At 42.8% G+C, this 14674-nt stretch overlaps 1 protein-coding gene across 4 annotated transcripts in view; it reads right to left on the minus strand.

The window, feature by feature from the left end:
- The window catches only part of RPS6KA3 (ribosomal protein S6 kinase A3), a 796620-nt gene that overhangs the window by 51816 nt on the left and 730130 nt on the right, over positions 1-14674 (minus strand). For all 4 annotated transcript variants that reach the window (XM_086934351.1, XM_086934352.1, XM_086934353.1 and 1 more), the window contains one exon: positions 12340-12480. In XM_086934351.1, coding sequence (XP_086790477.1) covers positions 12340-12480 — 141 coding nt within the window. The remainder of the gene's footprint in view (positions 1-12339; positions 12481-14674) is intronic.

Genomic DNA, 14674 nt, shown 5'->3' on the forward strand with positions numbered 1-14674 from the left:
AAATAACAAATCTCAACCCCTCATGTCAGGATAACTCTAGGCCCATTTATTTGCTGCCAGGCATTTCCAAAGTTCTGGAGAAAGAGGTCAGTCATCACCGCTCCGTTTAAAAAAAGAAAATCAAACCACCTTCTTCACTACACCCTAATAGGATTCAGACCTGTACATAGTACGGAGACTGCACTGCAAGCTGCAACTGAAGATCTGAGCACTTCTTGATCAGGGTGGCTCAGTTGCGATTATTCTCTTGGACCTCAGCAAGGCCTTCAAGATAGTGGACCGCACAACACTTGTCAAAAGGCTCGTGGAGGTAGAGATACGTGAATATGCTCGAATTTGGCTCAAGTCCTTCCTCGAAAATAAAACCTTCCAGGTCTGGAACCAAGCATGTTTTCGTGATATCTTGTCCACGAAACGTGGAGTACCACAGGGGTCTACATTAACCCCCACTCTTTCATCTTTACCTGCACTCTCTATCAAAGTCCAGTCTTTTGGCCCGACTACAGTATTGTATGCAGATGATACACAAGTAGTTGAATCTATCACTCCAGAACAAGGCTCTAACTGCAATCAACTTGTCACAGAGGTGGTCAACTGATGGTAACTGCTCCCTCAAACTGAAGAGGGACAAGACTGCGCTTATGTTGCTTGGAAACAATGAAGCCTAGAGAAAGCCTTTCCCCTGGCCGTATTGCTTGAGAATGGCTACAACTGTAAAAAAAAAAATAATGAAAAGTCTGGTTATATGGTTAGACAACAGGCTAACAATGAAAGTGCTGGTAAATGTGCAAGCTACCGAATGCTTCGGTATGCTAAGACTTTTAAGGAAAGTGTTAGATCTTCAGTGCCCCTGGCATAGAAAGTCATCATTCAGGCCATTATCTCTTGGCTTGATTGTGGGAATCCCCTGGAATCCCCTATAATTAGGATCCCCCATGCTATGTTAAGAAAAAGATACAAACCATTTAAAATTATGCCGCCGGTTTCCGCCTCAAAATTGCAAGGCACCTGTCCACAAGGAGGGCCTTGGTTGACCTTCCCTTGTAACCGATCGATCCACAAGTCCAATTTAAATCTGTGCATTACCAACAGGACCTTCTACAGGAAGGGGCATCAAATTTTTCATGCCCTTGACGAACCATATGACCCTGGCAGATCTCTAAGGTCTGCAGCTTACTTTTTCGCAACGACACCCAGTATTCGTAGATCCAGATGGGGTGGTCACTCCCTTAAGCATCTGGCACCCAGACTCTAACTTTGTGTCTCGTACTGCGTCAGTTGGATCCTGAACCTGCCTTCAGGAAAGCTCTTAAAACATGCTTTTTTCTAATATTTCCTCTCTTGCTCAGCTGACCTTGTTATCTACTAGTTTGAATCAGTGCTGGGAAGCCTCCGGGTGTCCATGCCATATACAGATCGACTAAATTGGATAAAAATAGCCTATTTTCATGTTTTTGTAGGAATCACAATGAAAGATCAACCAGAGTATTCCAGAGATCTAGATTTTACAAGGTACAGTCAATATGCCATTTTTTAGTTCAACCACAAACAATCATTGGCACATTCCACGTTGGCTAGTTGTACTATGGTCAGTAAGAAGCCAGTGAGGGTGACCAGGAAGGTTCTCAGAAAAGTTTACCTTGGTCAGGGAAGCAGTCTTCAGTAAGTTTCAGGTACTTTTATCTTTTTTCTATAGGTTCCTATGGGAGTGGTTCTGGTGTAAGGGATACAGAATGCTGAAAATTCTCACGGGCACTGTAGATGCGATCCAGTGGGGGAGACTACTCCTTGGTCCACAAAGGGGGTGAAGAGCTCCTGGCCATGTAGTCAACATTCCTCAAAATCCTATTGGTCCTGGTAGATGTCCAGTCACCACTGGGTTACCAGTTGCCCGGTTTCGTGTTCATCGTCCTTCCCTAGATGATAACTCTTCTGAGTGACTAAGCTGCACTTAGATGGCTCACCTTGGCCAAGTGGACTCAGGTGCAAATTTGAGTGCTGCGTTCTGGTCTTGGTAGGGCGGCGGAGTTAAAATTCTGGGCTACCAACTCGCCCAATCAGGCTTCTTCAGCTGTTGTGGCCCTGTGCTGCGAAAAGAAAGTAAGCCAACTGACCCTTGCAGTCTATTTCTTTGTCTGGGCTCTGGAGACTACTACTTCACTAGCAGGGGACAGCAGGCACAGTTTGACCTCAAAATCAAGCCTAGTTTAATGTGACAAGTTGTTTGATACCTTGGAGTATCAGCTTTGGTGGCACCGTTCAGGAGTTATAACAGATAAGGAGTCAACGTGCAACCCTATACTCGTCAAGGGGGGAACCAAGTCTTTCCACAGTAAAAAGTGACAATTTCACGTTTTTACTGTCAGTGATGGCTCAGCGGTGTGCTTTTTTTGTGGCCCGATCAGGATTGAGAGGCCTCTCGTCCTATCTTGGCTCCAAAGCCTTGTCTCGTTGTTGAGCGGAAAAAATTGGTCATGGAGCACCAAGACCTGTGTCCACTCTAGGGCATGGCTCGGATAGGTTTTGCAGCCTCGCTTTGTGTCTATAAGGACTTGAGAAAGGGAGTCGAAAGAGATTAGACGAGTTCAATGGAGGTGAAAAACAATCTGAAGATGGAGCCGATGACTTTGCACATTACCTTGAAGAGACGCCACAGGATCTTGTGACTCAAAAGACTTCTTCGAAGAAAAACGGGTTATAAACGTACGAGCCCAACACTAAATTGCAGAAGTATGCAGAGCATGTGTATCTACAGTCAAATGCCATGAATATACACTTAAAACTGGTTTCTGTTGAAATGCATTAAACATAAGAGTCTGAAATAGGCCTGAAGCCCCCTTTCCTCTTTGGAATGAGGAAAAAGTCTCCAAAGTCCGGTATCTGTTCAATGGTACCCTTGGAGAATAAAAGATTGACTTATTGCTTCAGGATTGCAGAGTGCTGATCTAAAATGCACTCTGGTGTGGGAGGAAGATAGGTTGGGATGAAGCTGCAATTAAACTAAGGGAGAAGCCTTTTTTAGCAATCTGTGAGACGCACTTCTCTGGCGAGAGATCTCCAGCCAGGGAGGAATGGTCCAATCCTGCCTCCTACCCGCTTGGCAGGAGTTGGTAAGGGCAAGCAAAAGGGGATGCATAGTGTTGTGATGGTTCGTTCGGAATTGAGACTCAACCTGCGTACTTTGAAGGTAAGCTTTATTTGTAAGCTTCTCACAGCACAGCCTGGCATCTGACTACCTCGACAGTCCAGTGCAACTGACACTGTTAGAGTGCCGTCAGCCTAACAATCTAAAGGAATACGGAATACACAGTGCGACCACGAGGCCACACGAGACATACATCATAACACATCTTCTTCCCTAATAGAAAAAGAAATGAAAAAAACAAAACAGCAAAAATTAAAAAACAACATAGTCATTGAGATATTTGGGGGGCCTACGCACTCTAGGTGCAGACTCCTGTCGAATAAGTGGACTCACCCCACAATCAACCCTGACACCTGGGCTAGCACCAGAAGCTGCCCCTAGATCCAAACTCTCATCAGCAAACAGACTAACAGCAGAATCTGAAGAGGAACCGGCCTCCAACAAAGTTCCAGAACAACCATCGTCTTCAACAACCTGTTTGACAGAACCACCCTTCTGGTACAGAGCCACCCTCCTTAAGTTCCACCTGTCACCACCATCCAAAACGACAAAAAACTTCCCGACATTAACCACCCGAAAAGGACCCTTGAACTTGGACAAACCAGCACGAACCCTACCAGACTTGACTTTCACCCAATCTCCAACTTCACTTTTGTCCCCAATAACTACAGGCGCACTTTCACCTTCAGAGGAAATCCAAACCTTAAGCCAACCAGGAACTAAACGAGAACCAGGAACGCGTCCCCTCATGACTTGAAACAGAGACTTTGCTGTGACACCATGAACAGTGGTGCGAAATGCCCACACCATATCAAGAACGACCTTCTTGGGAGGTAAGTCATTGGCTAAAGCCAATTGAATAGTGCCTTTAACCATTCTATTGGTCCTTTCAACAATGCCATTCCCCATGGGATTATACAAAGATGTGCAAGAATGTTTAACACCCCATTTGTCAAAGAAACATTTCATGTCATTAGACGTCAATTGAGTGCCATTATCTGTCAAGATCATTTGAGGAACTCCTTCTTGCAAGAAAAGATCTTCAAGAACAAAAATGGTAGACCTAGTAGTAATGTCTCGCAAGAATTCCACACACAACCACCTTGAATGAACATCCACAACCACCAAAGCAAAACGCATATCTTCAGACAAACCAGAAAAAGGACCAATAAAATCCAAACAAAGATTGCACCAAGGTTTGCCAGGATCAACTATCTGGCCCATAACGCTTTGAGTGCCAATCTTCAACCTCTTCTCGCTGTCTTTGCAAGCACAACAAGCTTGAACCCAACCCTTGACCTGCTCATCCAAGCCTGGCCACCAAAACTCTTGTTTACTCCTTCTAGAGGTCAAACCTTGACCCAAATGGCCCTCGTGTGCAAGATTAAAAATATGAAACCTGAGACCAGAAGGTGGCACAAACCGATCACCCTCAATTGATGACATTGGAGGAGGACACAGACAATTCATCCAGAATTTTCCAAAAAGGCCTGATAGAAACTGGAACTGAACTCTCACGTGGAACACCATTCCTAATTAAAACCAGAAGACCTTGCAAAATGGAATCTTTCTCCTTCTCAGATACCCACTGGGCCTTGGAGAAAACACCTAACGAACACCCACAGACATCACCAACAGAAGCTACAGCATCTTCGTTATGCAAATTCAACAACAAGTTTACATCAACAGACTTCCAATCAAGAGGCAACCGGGACAAGCAATCCGCTTGGACGTTACGCCAACCGTGAATAAAAACCACCTCATACTGAAACTCTTGTAACCTGGCTGCAAACCTGGCTAAACCTGCAGAACTCTTCCCAGCACCCCCAGCTGACAAAATTTTCATCAATGGCTTATGGTCAGTGCGTATGACAAATTTCACACCCCACAAATACACTTTGAAGTGTTCTACACCCCATGCCGCAGCCAGAGCCTCGCGCTCAATCACAGAATAATTCCTTTCTGCTAAAGTTAAGGTCCTAGAGGCAAAAGCGATAGTTTTTTCTGTGCCAGCTTGTAATTGAGAAAAAACTACTCCAATACCAATGAGACTGGCATCGACAGTTAAGAAGGACTTACAAGAGGGATCAAACAGCGAAAGGATCCCTGCATTGCAAATTTCATTTTTAATATGACAAAAGGAATCATCTTGAGATTGCTCCCACGTAAATCTAGCTCCTTTTCGTAACAAAACCCTCAAGGGTTCAGAAATATCTGCAAACCTAGGAACGAATTTTGAATAAAATTCTACAAGTCCTAAGAAGGACCGGAGTTGATCTTTATCCGCAGGTCGCGGAGCATTCTCAATGGCCATCAATAAGTTTTTCTTAGGAGAAATACTACCACTAGAAATGGTGAAACCAAGATATTCAATTTCCTCCACTAAGAAGGTGCACTTGTCTTTGTTGACAGTTAAACCAGTATCTCCTAGTCTGCACAATACTTGACGTAAGATGGTATTATGTTCCCTCACTGACTTTCCTGAAACTAATACATCGTCTTGAAAGTATACAACGCCCACCAAACCCTCAAACATGTTGGACATCATGCGCTGAAATACACTTGCAGCCGAGGCCAAGCCAAAAGGCATACGAGTAAATTGGAATGTGCCTTCAGTTGTGATAAATGCAGTAAGTGGCTTAGAGTCGGGATGTAACTTGATCTGATGGTAGGCGCTTCTGAGGTCAATTTTTGAAAAGAACCTACCACCACCCACTAACTGCAAGAGCTCACTGATATTAGGCAACAGGAAGGTGTCAACGATTATATGACTGTTGAGAGATCTCAAATCTATGCAGAACCTGAGACGGCCATCCGATTTGAGCGTCAAAACCACCGGAGAAATCCAAGGAGAAACCTCAACCGGTTCAATCCCCTTGTTATCCAGCAACTCATGGAGTAAATCTTTTAAACCCTGTCTAACTGACAAAGGCACTTTCCTAAGTTTATGCTGAACAGGTTTGGCATCGGGTTTCAAAACAATTTGGTGGACATAGTTCTTGACACAGCCCAACTTATCTGCAAAAACAGCACAAGCTTAATTTAAAACATCTCCAATTGAGAGGTCATCGTCCACAACCATAACACAATTAGGAGACCTTGGATTGATTACAATATGTAGATCGAATTGGTGCATCCAGCCAAGAATTGGCGGACCATCTTTGGCAATATATACTTTGCCTTCTACACTCCTGGAGCCAAACGTAATTACTCCAAACATATAACCCAGAATATCAATAGTTTGACCCTGATACCCCACTGGACTGATATCTCTTTCAGATAAGCAGACATCCTTCCACAATTTAGTGAATAAGGACTCAGGGATGATAGTGAACAAGGAACCTGAATCCACCATCAGAAATACTTTCTGGCCACAGATAGTGAATTCTACAGAGGGACGAGTGAGTCTGCGAGTATTGAAATCAGTAACACCAGCCACACAATCAGGATGTTGAATGACAAATACTCTATTAGAAGCTTGAACATAGTCAGCAGAATGTAAAACATTGACCTTAGATTTATTCTTGTCAGAAGTATCACCTTGTTTACACATTCTAGAATAATGCCCTTTTTTGCCACACTTCCTACACGTTTGTTCAATGGCATAACATTTTTTAAAATCACCAGAATTAAACTGACTGCCACAACGCCAACACTCTTTCCCTTTGGGTTTGGGAAAATTCGGAGATGAAAAACTTTTGTTAGCGCGTTTAGAAATTACACTAACATCTGAATTATCTTCAAAGGAATCAACATTACCAATTTGTGAAGAAGAAGACATTGAAGAATTCTTATCACGACGCTCAAGTTCCTTAATACATTTCTGTGACTCTTCAATGACTTTTGCCATATCAATGGCATCTTTCAAAGAAGGGTCTTTAGCCGCCCAGAGTCTCTCTTGGATCTTTCTATGGCGGCATTGAACAATGAGCTGGTCACGAATAAGCTCATCATTCATGACCCCAAAACGACACTTGATAGATAATTCACGCAACCTAGAGACTACCTCATCTATAGATTCATGTTCAGCTTGTGGTTGTGTATAAAATCTGTATCTTGCCATAACTAAATTAACTTCTTTGGCGAATCTTATCTCAAGCCTTGTAAGAGCTTCTTTAAAAACATCATCCATGGGTTGACCATTCGGACCCATGGCTACAGGCAAATACTTGAAAATACGTTGGCCCTCATTACCTAAGGTGCTAAGTAATAAAGCTTTCTTTCTTTCAGGATGGAAATTTTTCCCATCAAGTGCAACAATGTAATTCTCAAGCATTTCGACCCAGTCTTCCCAATCAATAGAAGGAGTACCAGGAAGAGATAAAAACATTGGAGGAGTAACAACATTAGTATTCATTTTGAAACGAGTAAAGCACAAAAAAAACGAAAACTTTTTTTTTTAAATAATTAACACGAGTGTAAACTCAAGCATAAAAGAGAAAATCAAAATGTTGATAAAAGCTTGAAATCTGCAGCACAAGGTGTGCAAATCACCGTGGAAAAGAAAAACGAAGTTCAGAGTTGAGTAAATTGCAATAACAGCACCTTCGATAAGAATGAAAGGCCAATGCAAGTAGAATAAACACAGTTCACAGTTCCAAATGAAAGTCGAAATGTAAATAAAAATAGAGCTTCAGTTGTAAGGTGAGCGCTGTGGCGCAAGAACAGTACAGTACCTTAGAAATGAAAACGCTGCACAAAAACCAAATATTGTTCACAGATCACAGTTCCATGTGAAAGTCGAAATGTGAATAAAAATACAGCTTCAGTTGTAAGATAAGCGCTGAGGCGCAAGAACAGTACAGTACCTTAAAAATTAATACGATGCGCGAAAATCAAATAATGTGCAAACCCTGAAGCACAGACTTCCGTGTGAAATCACCGCTATGGAAACACAAAATGGAGGCACGTTGGTGACGCTGAGCGTAAGGTACGTCAGTCACAAATAGGAAATTAAGATGGAGGATTAACGCTGCGTTGCATGCCGAACGTGCATTCCAATGACGTAGAGTGCGTCAGACACAAGTTGCACAATTAAAATGGCAGCCAACGTGCGTTCCAGTGACGTTCCAGTGACGTGAGGAAGGCAAGTCAGCCGTTGGTCACAGTCCAAACAAATCGCAAATAGCCTAAAGCTGAAAAATCAAAAAAACAGTACCTCCTTGAATAGCGGAAATCGAGAAGGAAATGCCACAGGGAGATGCCAGCAGAAGAAGAGGGACGTCGACGATCACCAGGCTGTGCACGAAATCGAGGTCCAGAAAGCAGGAGTCATAAGAAATTCTGGAAATTCAGCCCAAGCATCGTCGCCAAAAATGTTGTGATGGTTCGTTCGGAATTGAGACTCAACCTGCGTACTTTGAAGGTAAGCTTTATTTGTAAGCTTCTCACAGCACAGCCTGGCATCCGACCACCTCGACAGTCCAGTGCAACTAACACTGTTCGAGTGCCGTCAGCCTAACAATCTAAAGGAATACGGAATGCACAGTGCGACCACGAGGCCACACGAGACATACATCATAACACATAGCTAGCACTGCAGTAACCCCTGAATTTCCTGAGCTGGTGGAGAAGTCAATCTGCAGGCGCCAATAATCCAAAGGATCAAGAAGTAAAGTGACTGTGTTTGAATGATTCTATGGCTGAATCAGCTTTTTTTTCAGAAGAGCCTGGAACCATCAAAGGGCATATCCATTAAGGATACTTTCACATCACCGGAAAGCTAGGCTAACCTCATCCAACACACTCTTGCTAATAGAAATGTCAATGGAGGCTGGCCTACAGGATGCATTTTGCTGCATCCTGACAGTCTTATATCATCGGAGTCAGTGAAGCCATGAGATCCACTGGACCAGCCAGCAAAATTCCGACAGCCATGTTCCATAATGAATGTGTGTACCGGTCTAATAAGCAAAACCCACTGATTAATCTGAAGGCAAGGCTAGCTGATAAAAATATTTTCTAAAAAGCATCAATTCTTTGGTATCTCTATCTAGTGGACTGGGCAGAAAGGAAATTGGGTAATAATGACTGATGCAGAGAACTCGTTTGGAAGATCTCGGTCAGAATGTTTGTTTTTGCGGCAATGGTGGGCAACTGAATTTCTAGCATCTCAGCTAACCTCTGAACTACCACTGCAAACAAGGCACTTTCCTCAGTTGGTTGTCCATTAGAGAGTTTAGATCGGTTTCATGAATTGTATCTGCCCTCCAACATCCCGCAGGTCTAGATTCTGTGCAGCACTAGTGTAATGAAAGGGGAAAAAGATATCCATCACCTTAAACATCAGTGTCCGAGGTGCTATATCTTTCTGCTGTACTAGGTCAGAATCGGAGCCAAACATAGAATGGAGTGTCTGCTGGCAGTGGGGATTAAGCAGAGATTTAAGGCTAAAGCTAGGCTGTAGGACAATTGGTTGCGCTAAGTAATTTTGTAGTGCAATATTGGTCTAGAGCGGCCGGATGTCAGATTTGAGATCCGCATCAGTAGCAGGTCTTCTACAGGTACCAAAAGAGCCTTTGTCAATGCAGTGGGAACTTGCATTAAAGTTTGCACCAGAGTCGTCACAGGCTTGGTAGTGAGTTCCATGGTGCCAGACTGCATCATGGGTTGACCCAACAGTGGTATTTTCACTGGAGACCTGATGTGGCTCAATGGGACCCAAAGGAGTGCTAGAGGGAGGCAGAATTGTATCACAAATCTGAAGCAAGGCCTCCTTGAAGACCACTATCTGCTGTGGAATTGATGATAGTCCACAAAAAACTTGGGCAGCCTAGTCCAACTTCAAAATTGGTTTGGATTCTGGGGACTGCAATGGGGTGCTATTTTCATCTTAACAACCTCATGCCTTCTAGTAGGATTGAGAGTAGCTGGACGAGTCCCGCTTCGTGGTGTTAGGATTGTGCTTGGACTTTCATATCAACTTACTGGCAGGCATGACCTCTAGTGAGAATGTCCTTGTGACCGAGACGAGGCCTGCAATTTGGAGCTGGTGTACGAAGTATGCTTTGATGACAAATCATCTTGTGTCTGCCAACACAGAGTTTCCTCTCTCTAATACTGCCTTTGGGTGCAAGACTGTACACTGGTTGCATATTCTGGAATCGCACCTTGAGTCGAAACACAAGAGATATGCCTTGTGCGAGTCGGACAGACATCTGTTTCTAGCAGTCTTGCCACAGCTTACATCTATTGCATACATATCTAGATCTATTTATGATCGTGACAACGTTCCCTAACATATTGTTGGTCTTCAGGCAATCTTGAAATTCTGGAACAAAGTTGGGACTGGTGCTCCAGAGCCGCCCGCGTTGGAAAATAAAAGGGACTAAAAACATCCTGCAGGGGCGGCAATTATTTGCAGCTCTACGCCACTTGCGGTGTGGTACGGACCCACACAACACCAACTACCAGCAAACAGAATCACTGCATAGAACAATCTTCTACCAGTGAGTAATCTGCGGCTAGAATTATTCATCAGAAAGTAACATATTCCCTGGTGCTGCCATGATCAACTTCAACAGTCAAGGCCTAGGAGCTAGCAAAAGGCAAAAAAGAAAGGCCAAAAACAGATAGCGTTCCTTAACTACCACAACCTTTACAAATTGCATGTGCTCTTCTGCAATTGGAATATGAATTGAAAACAGATATCAGAGGTCCAGGGATACAATACAGTGCACACCCTTAACAGACAAAAGATGCGGGCCTCACATTCTGAACTCTACATTCTCCAAGGAACTGTCCCAAAGATTTAAGACCGGTCTCCGCCTACCCCTTCAATTTTATGGGCACCGTGGAATAATAGGAGTAGCAACTGCAGATAGGGAACTGAAATCCTGAATATAGAAGTCAGAGGTTTGCGATGCTTAGAGCTGATTAAGAGGAGGACTAAACCTGTCTTCTGCCAAACCCTCAAATCCAGTTGGACTGAAAGGGTTATAGATGCTGGGGCAATGTCCAAGGGTTCTAGTGAGGTCTCTGGGCCTTGTTGCTAAACTCCCCTGATTTCCTGTACTGCTAAAGGAATTTCTTTGAACTACAAGCTTTGTTTAAAGCTTTCAACAAACTCTCCTTGAGTGGCTGACAAGCAGTCAACGTTATAGGTAATGTTGGAGAAATGAGCCCTGATGTTATGAAAATCCAGTGGAACACTTCTACAGTGACTATGTACAACAGAAGCCCATCTACATTGGGCTCTTGGCTACATCAATTCGGTCCTGCACTAAGGAACAAACAATTCTTCAAGGGCTCACGCAGGCTAGGCACTTTGAATGAGGGGATTTTACAAAGCATGTGGAAATAAGTCGCTAGCAGGCAGTTTGCATTATTGGTTATTACTGCCATGCTGATTAAGAAAAAGCATCTTGCAACCTAAAGCACCAAGCCTCTTACTCCCTTCTCAAAGAGGACTGAATGGCAACTATGGACTTTAACCCTGCCTGGGGAAAGATCGCAGGGAAGGACTGTCTACTGTCGCTGGAGCCTCATTGACATTACCCAAACAGTTCTGAGAATTTCTTTCCCAATAGTGTATCTGAAAAGTTAAACTTGGTTCTACTCAGTGCTTAAAACTTTCTCTACAGCCTCTGCAGATTTATGGATGACTGCCATAAAGTGAGATTGATTGGCTGTCATTGGGTCTTTAGAGGGAGGAAATTTGACGAGGTCACTTTCATTTGGAAGTCCATAAAAAGAGTAGAATTTGCCTGGATGTTGGCAAGGGCGTTCCGATACTTGTAATCCTCGTCTCTTAGAAGCAAATATCCTCAGCTATCAAAAGTGTCGGCACCAGACATGTCCTTGCAACATTTGTTGCAGTACTTAAACTTTGGAGGGGACTGGTGACCCAAAAGAGAAATTTGTTGAGTAAAAACCTGGAAATCATAAGGGTCTATCGATTCCGCAACATGGTGAGGTGTGGAATAAAGCATAGGATGACACTAACTCCAGAGCCATATTTATCAGCCATGCTGATGTCACCTCCTGCCTCAATGACAAAGCAACAGATATTGTGTAGCACGAACTAGCACTCGTGAAGTGATATTTCCGAGAAATATACTGCATCCACTGTGGGGCCTGGAGATGAACTTCACATAAGGATTCTGTAGGAGCAAATATTAATTACAATAATATATCATTTGAAAGACCTGCAGAAAATGTGATCTAATCAGGGAAAGAATAGGTGAATGGTTTACCTTCACTAGATGTGGTGCATCTTGCCTGTTCAGCTGGTATTGAGGTAACTGGTCACAGAGAACTATCCAAGGGTGTCGGAGGACCTGGGCAGCTGTCAATCTCTGATGGGGGTCAACGTGAAGCATTTTGGACACCAAATCCTGCAAATTATAGTCAGCAAATCTATAACTATCAATCCACATCTACCTTTAGAACAATCCTGCCACTCTACTCACCCTTTTTAAGAGAGAACTACAACATTTTACAGAACGAAAACACTGAATAAAACTAAACTCCTAATAAAGCAACGCCATTGAGTATGATTAACTTAAAATAAACATTTGTGTAATGTAAATTATTAACCACTATGGTGAGAACAGATGAGCGCTCACAACGCTTAGTAGGAAGTTGCTAAGTAGTAAAAACAGGTTTCAATGAGGAATGGTGATTTTTACTTACCCTGTAAGCATAGGTTTGTGGCATGTAGTGCTGTAGTTTTGCATGCTTAGCATAAGTCCACCAGTTAGTGTTGGGCTCGGAAGGCTGCAACTTGTTATTCTTTGAAGAAGTCTTTCGAGTAATGAGTTAACAAGTGACGACTCCTCTTGCTTGCAGTGCGCATAGTCATCTACTCCATTGCTAGATTGTTTTCTGTTTAGCGGTTGAGGATGGAGTGAAAGGATAGTGTATCCAAAGTAGATGACCATGTAATAATGTGATAAATGTATACAAATGCAAGAAATAAGTCACCGGGGAAGAGGGTGGGCGCATGTGAATCTACATCACTACATGCCTCAAACAGATGTTTACTGGGTAGGTAAAATTTACCATTTGGTGGCATGCTTGGCCGTGGATACACATGTTTATCATAAAACACAAAGCAGTTCCTCTTGTAAGCGGAGACTAACTTGTGCCAAGTGCATTTGTTTGAAATAATGTACATAGTACTGCTTGACCAACATTATCTTGTTGTCATGCAATAACATCTACACAGTAATGTTTAGTAAATGTATGTGGTGTAGTCCATGTAGCTGCTGTAGATAGATCAGCTAATGGAATTTTCCCTAGAAAAGCTATAGAAGCCCCTTTTTTGCATGTAGGCTTTTAGTGGTATAGGAAGAGGTCTTTTAGCTTTAGCATAGCAGGTTTGGATACATTTTACTATCCAGCATGCAATACCATATTTGGAAATTGCTTTACCCATATGTAGTTTAGAGAATGCCACAAATAGTGGAGTCTTTCTAAATTACGTTCTATCTATATATTACATTAGTGCTCTTTTAACATCTAATGTGTGTAACACTCTTTCTGCCAAGGAGTCTGGTTGAGGAAATACATGCAATGAAATTGATTTACTCATGGGAAATTGTTATACTACCTTAGGTACACATTTAGGATTAGTTCTTAGAATTACTTTGTCTTTATGTGCTTGGAAAAAATGTTCTTCTAAGGGGAGTGCTTGAATCTCTCCTACTCTTCTGAGTGAAGTTATTGCAATGAGAAAAACAAGTTTCCATGATAAAAATTATAAAGGATATTTGTGCAATGGTTCAATTGGTGGGCCTGTTAACCTCGTTACCACAATATTAAGGTTTCATACTGGGGTGGTTTGGAGCCCTAGTTGGAATAACTCTTAAGGTAATGTTAAAAACCTTTAACTACAGGAATTCTGAATATAGAGGTGTGTTCTCTTTATTGAAGGCAATCAGCTAAAGCTGCAAGATGCATTTTTTTGAAGTAAAAGTTAACTCTACGTTTTGTAAATGAAGCAGGTAGCAAAACGTTTTGAGGTGATACATCTTTAAAGTGACTGTAATAAACACATCTTTTCCACTTTGCTGCATAGCATGCCCGTTGTGTGGGTCTTAAGGCTATTTTTAAGATACCCATACGTTCTTGAGGTAGATTTAGATATTACAATTTTAAGACCTCAGGAGCCAAACTGCAAGATTGGTTGATTTGGGAGTCTTACTCCTCCCTGGTTCTGAGTGAGTAGGTTTTGTCTCTTGGGTAGTAGGTAATGCGGGACTACTGAGAATTCCACTAACTTTGTGTATCAAGGTTGCCTGGCATATGTGGGGGCAACTAGGATGAGTGTTAAGGATGTCTGCCTTCATTTGTGAGCTACAAACGGAAGCAGGGGGGAGAGGTGAAAAAGCGTAAGAAAATATTGCTGACGCACAAGTTACTTACCTTCGGTAACGATATATCTGTAAGAAACAGTAGTTCGTGTTAGATTCCTTACCTTAGAATATCCCCAGGCGTCAGACTGGATCTGGAAAGTTTTGTGTAGCAGTACCCCTGCACGTCGGTAGGCGTGGTCTGCGGCTCCGTGTCCGTCGTCGTGGTCACCAG

Source organism: Lissotriton vulgaris, chromosome 8, assembly GCF_964263255.1.
Source record: "Lissotriton vulgaris chromosome 8, aLisVul1.2, whole genome shotgun sequence".
NCBI classification, from domain to species: Eukaryota; Metazoa; Chordata; class Amphibia; order Caudata; family Salamandridae; genus Lissotriton; species Lissotriton vulgaris.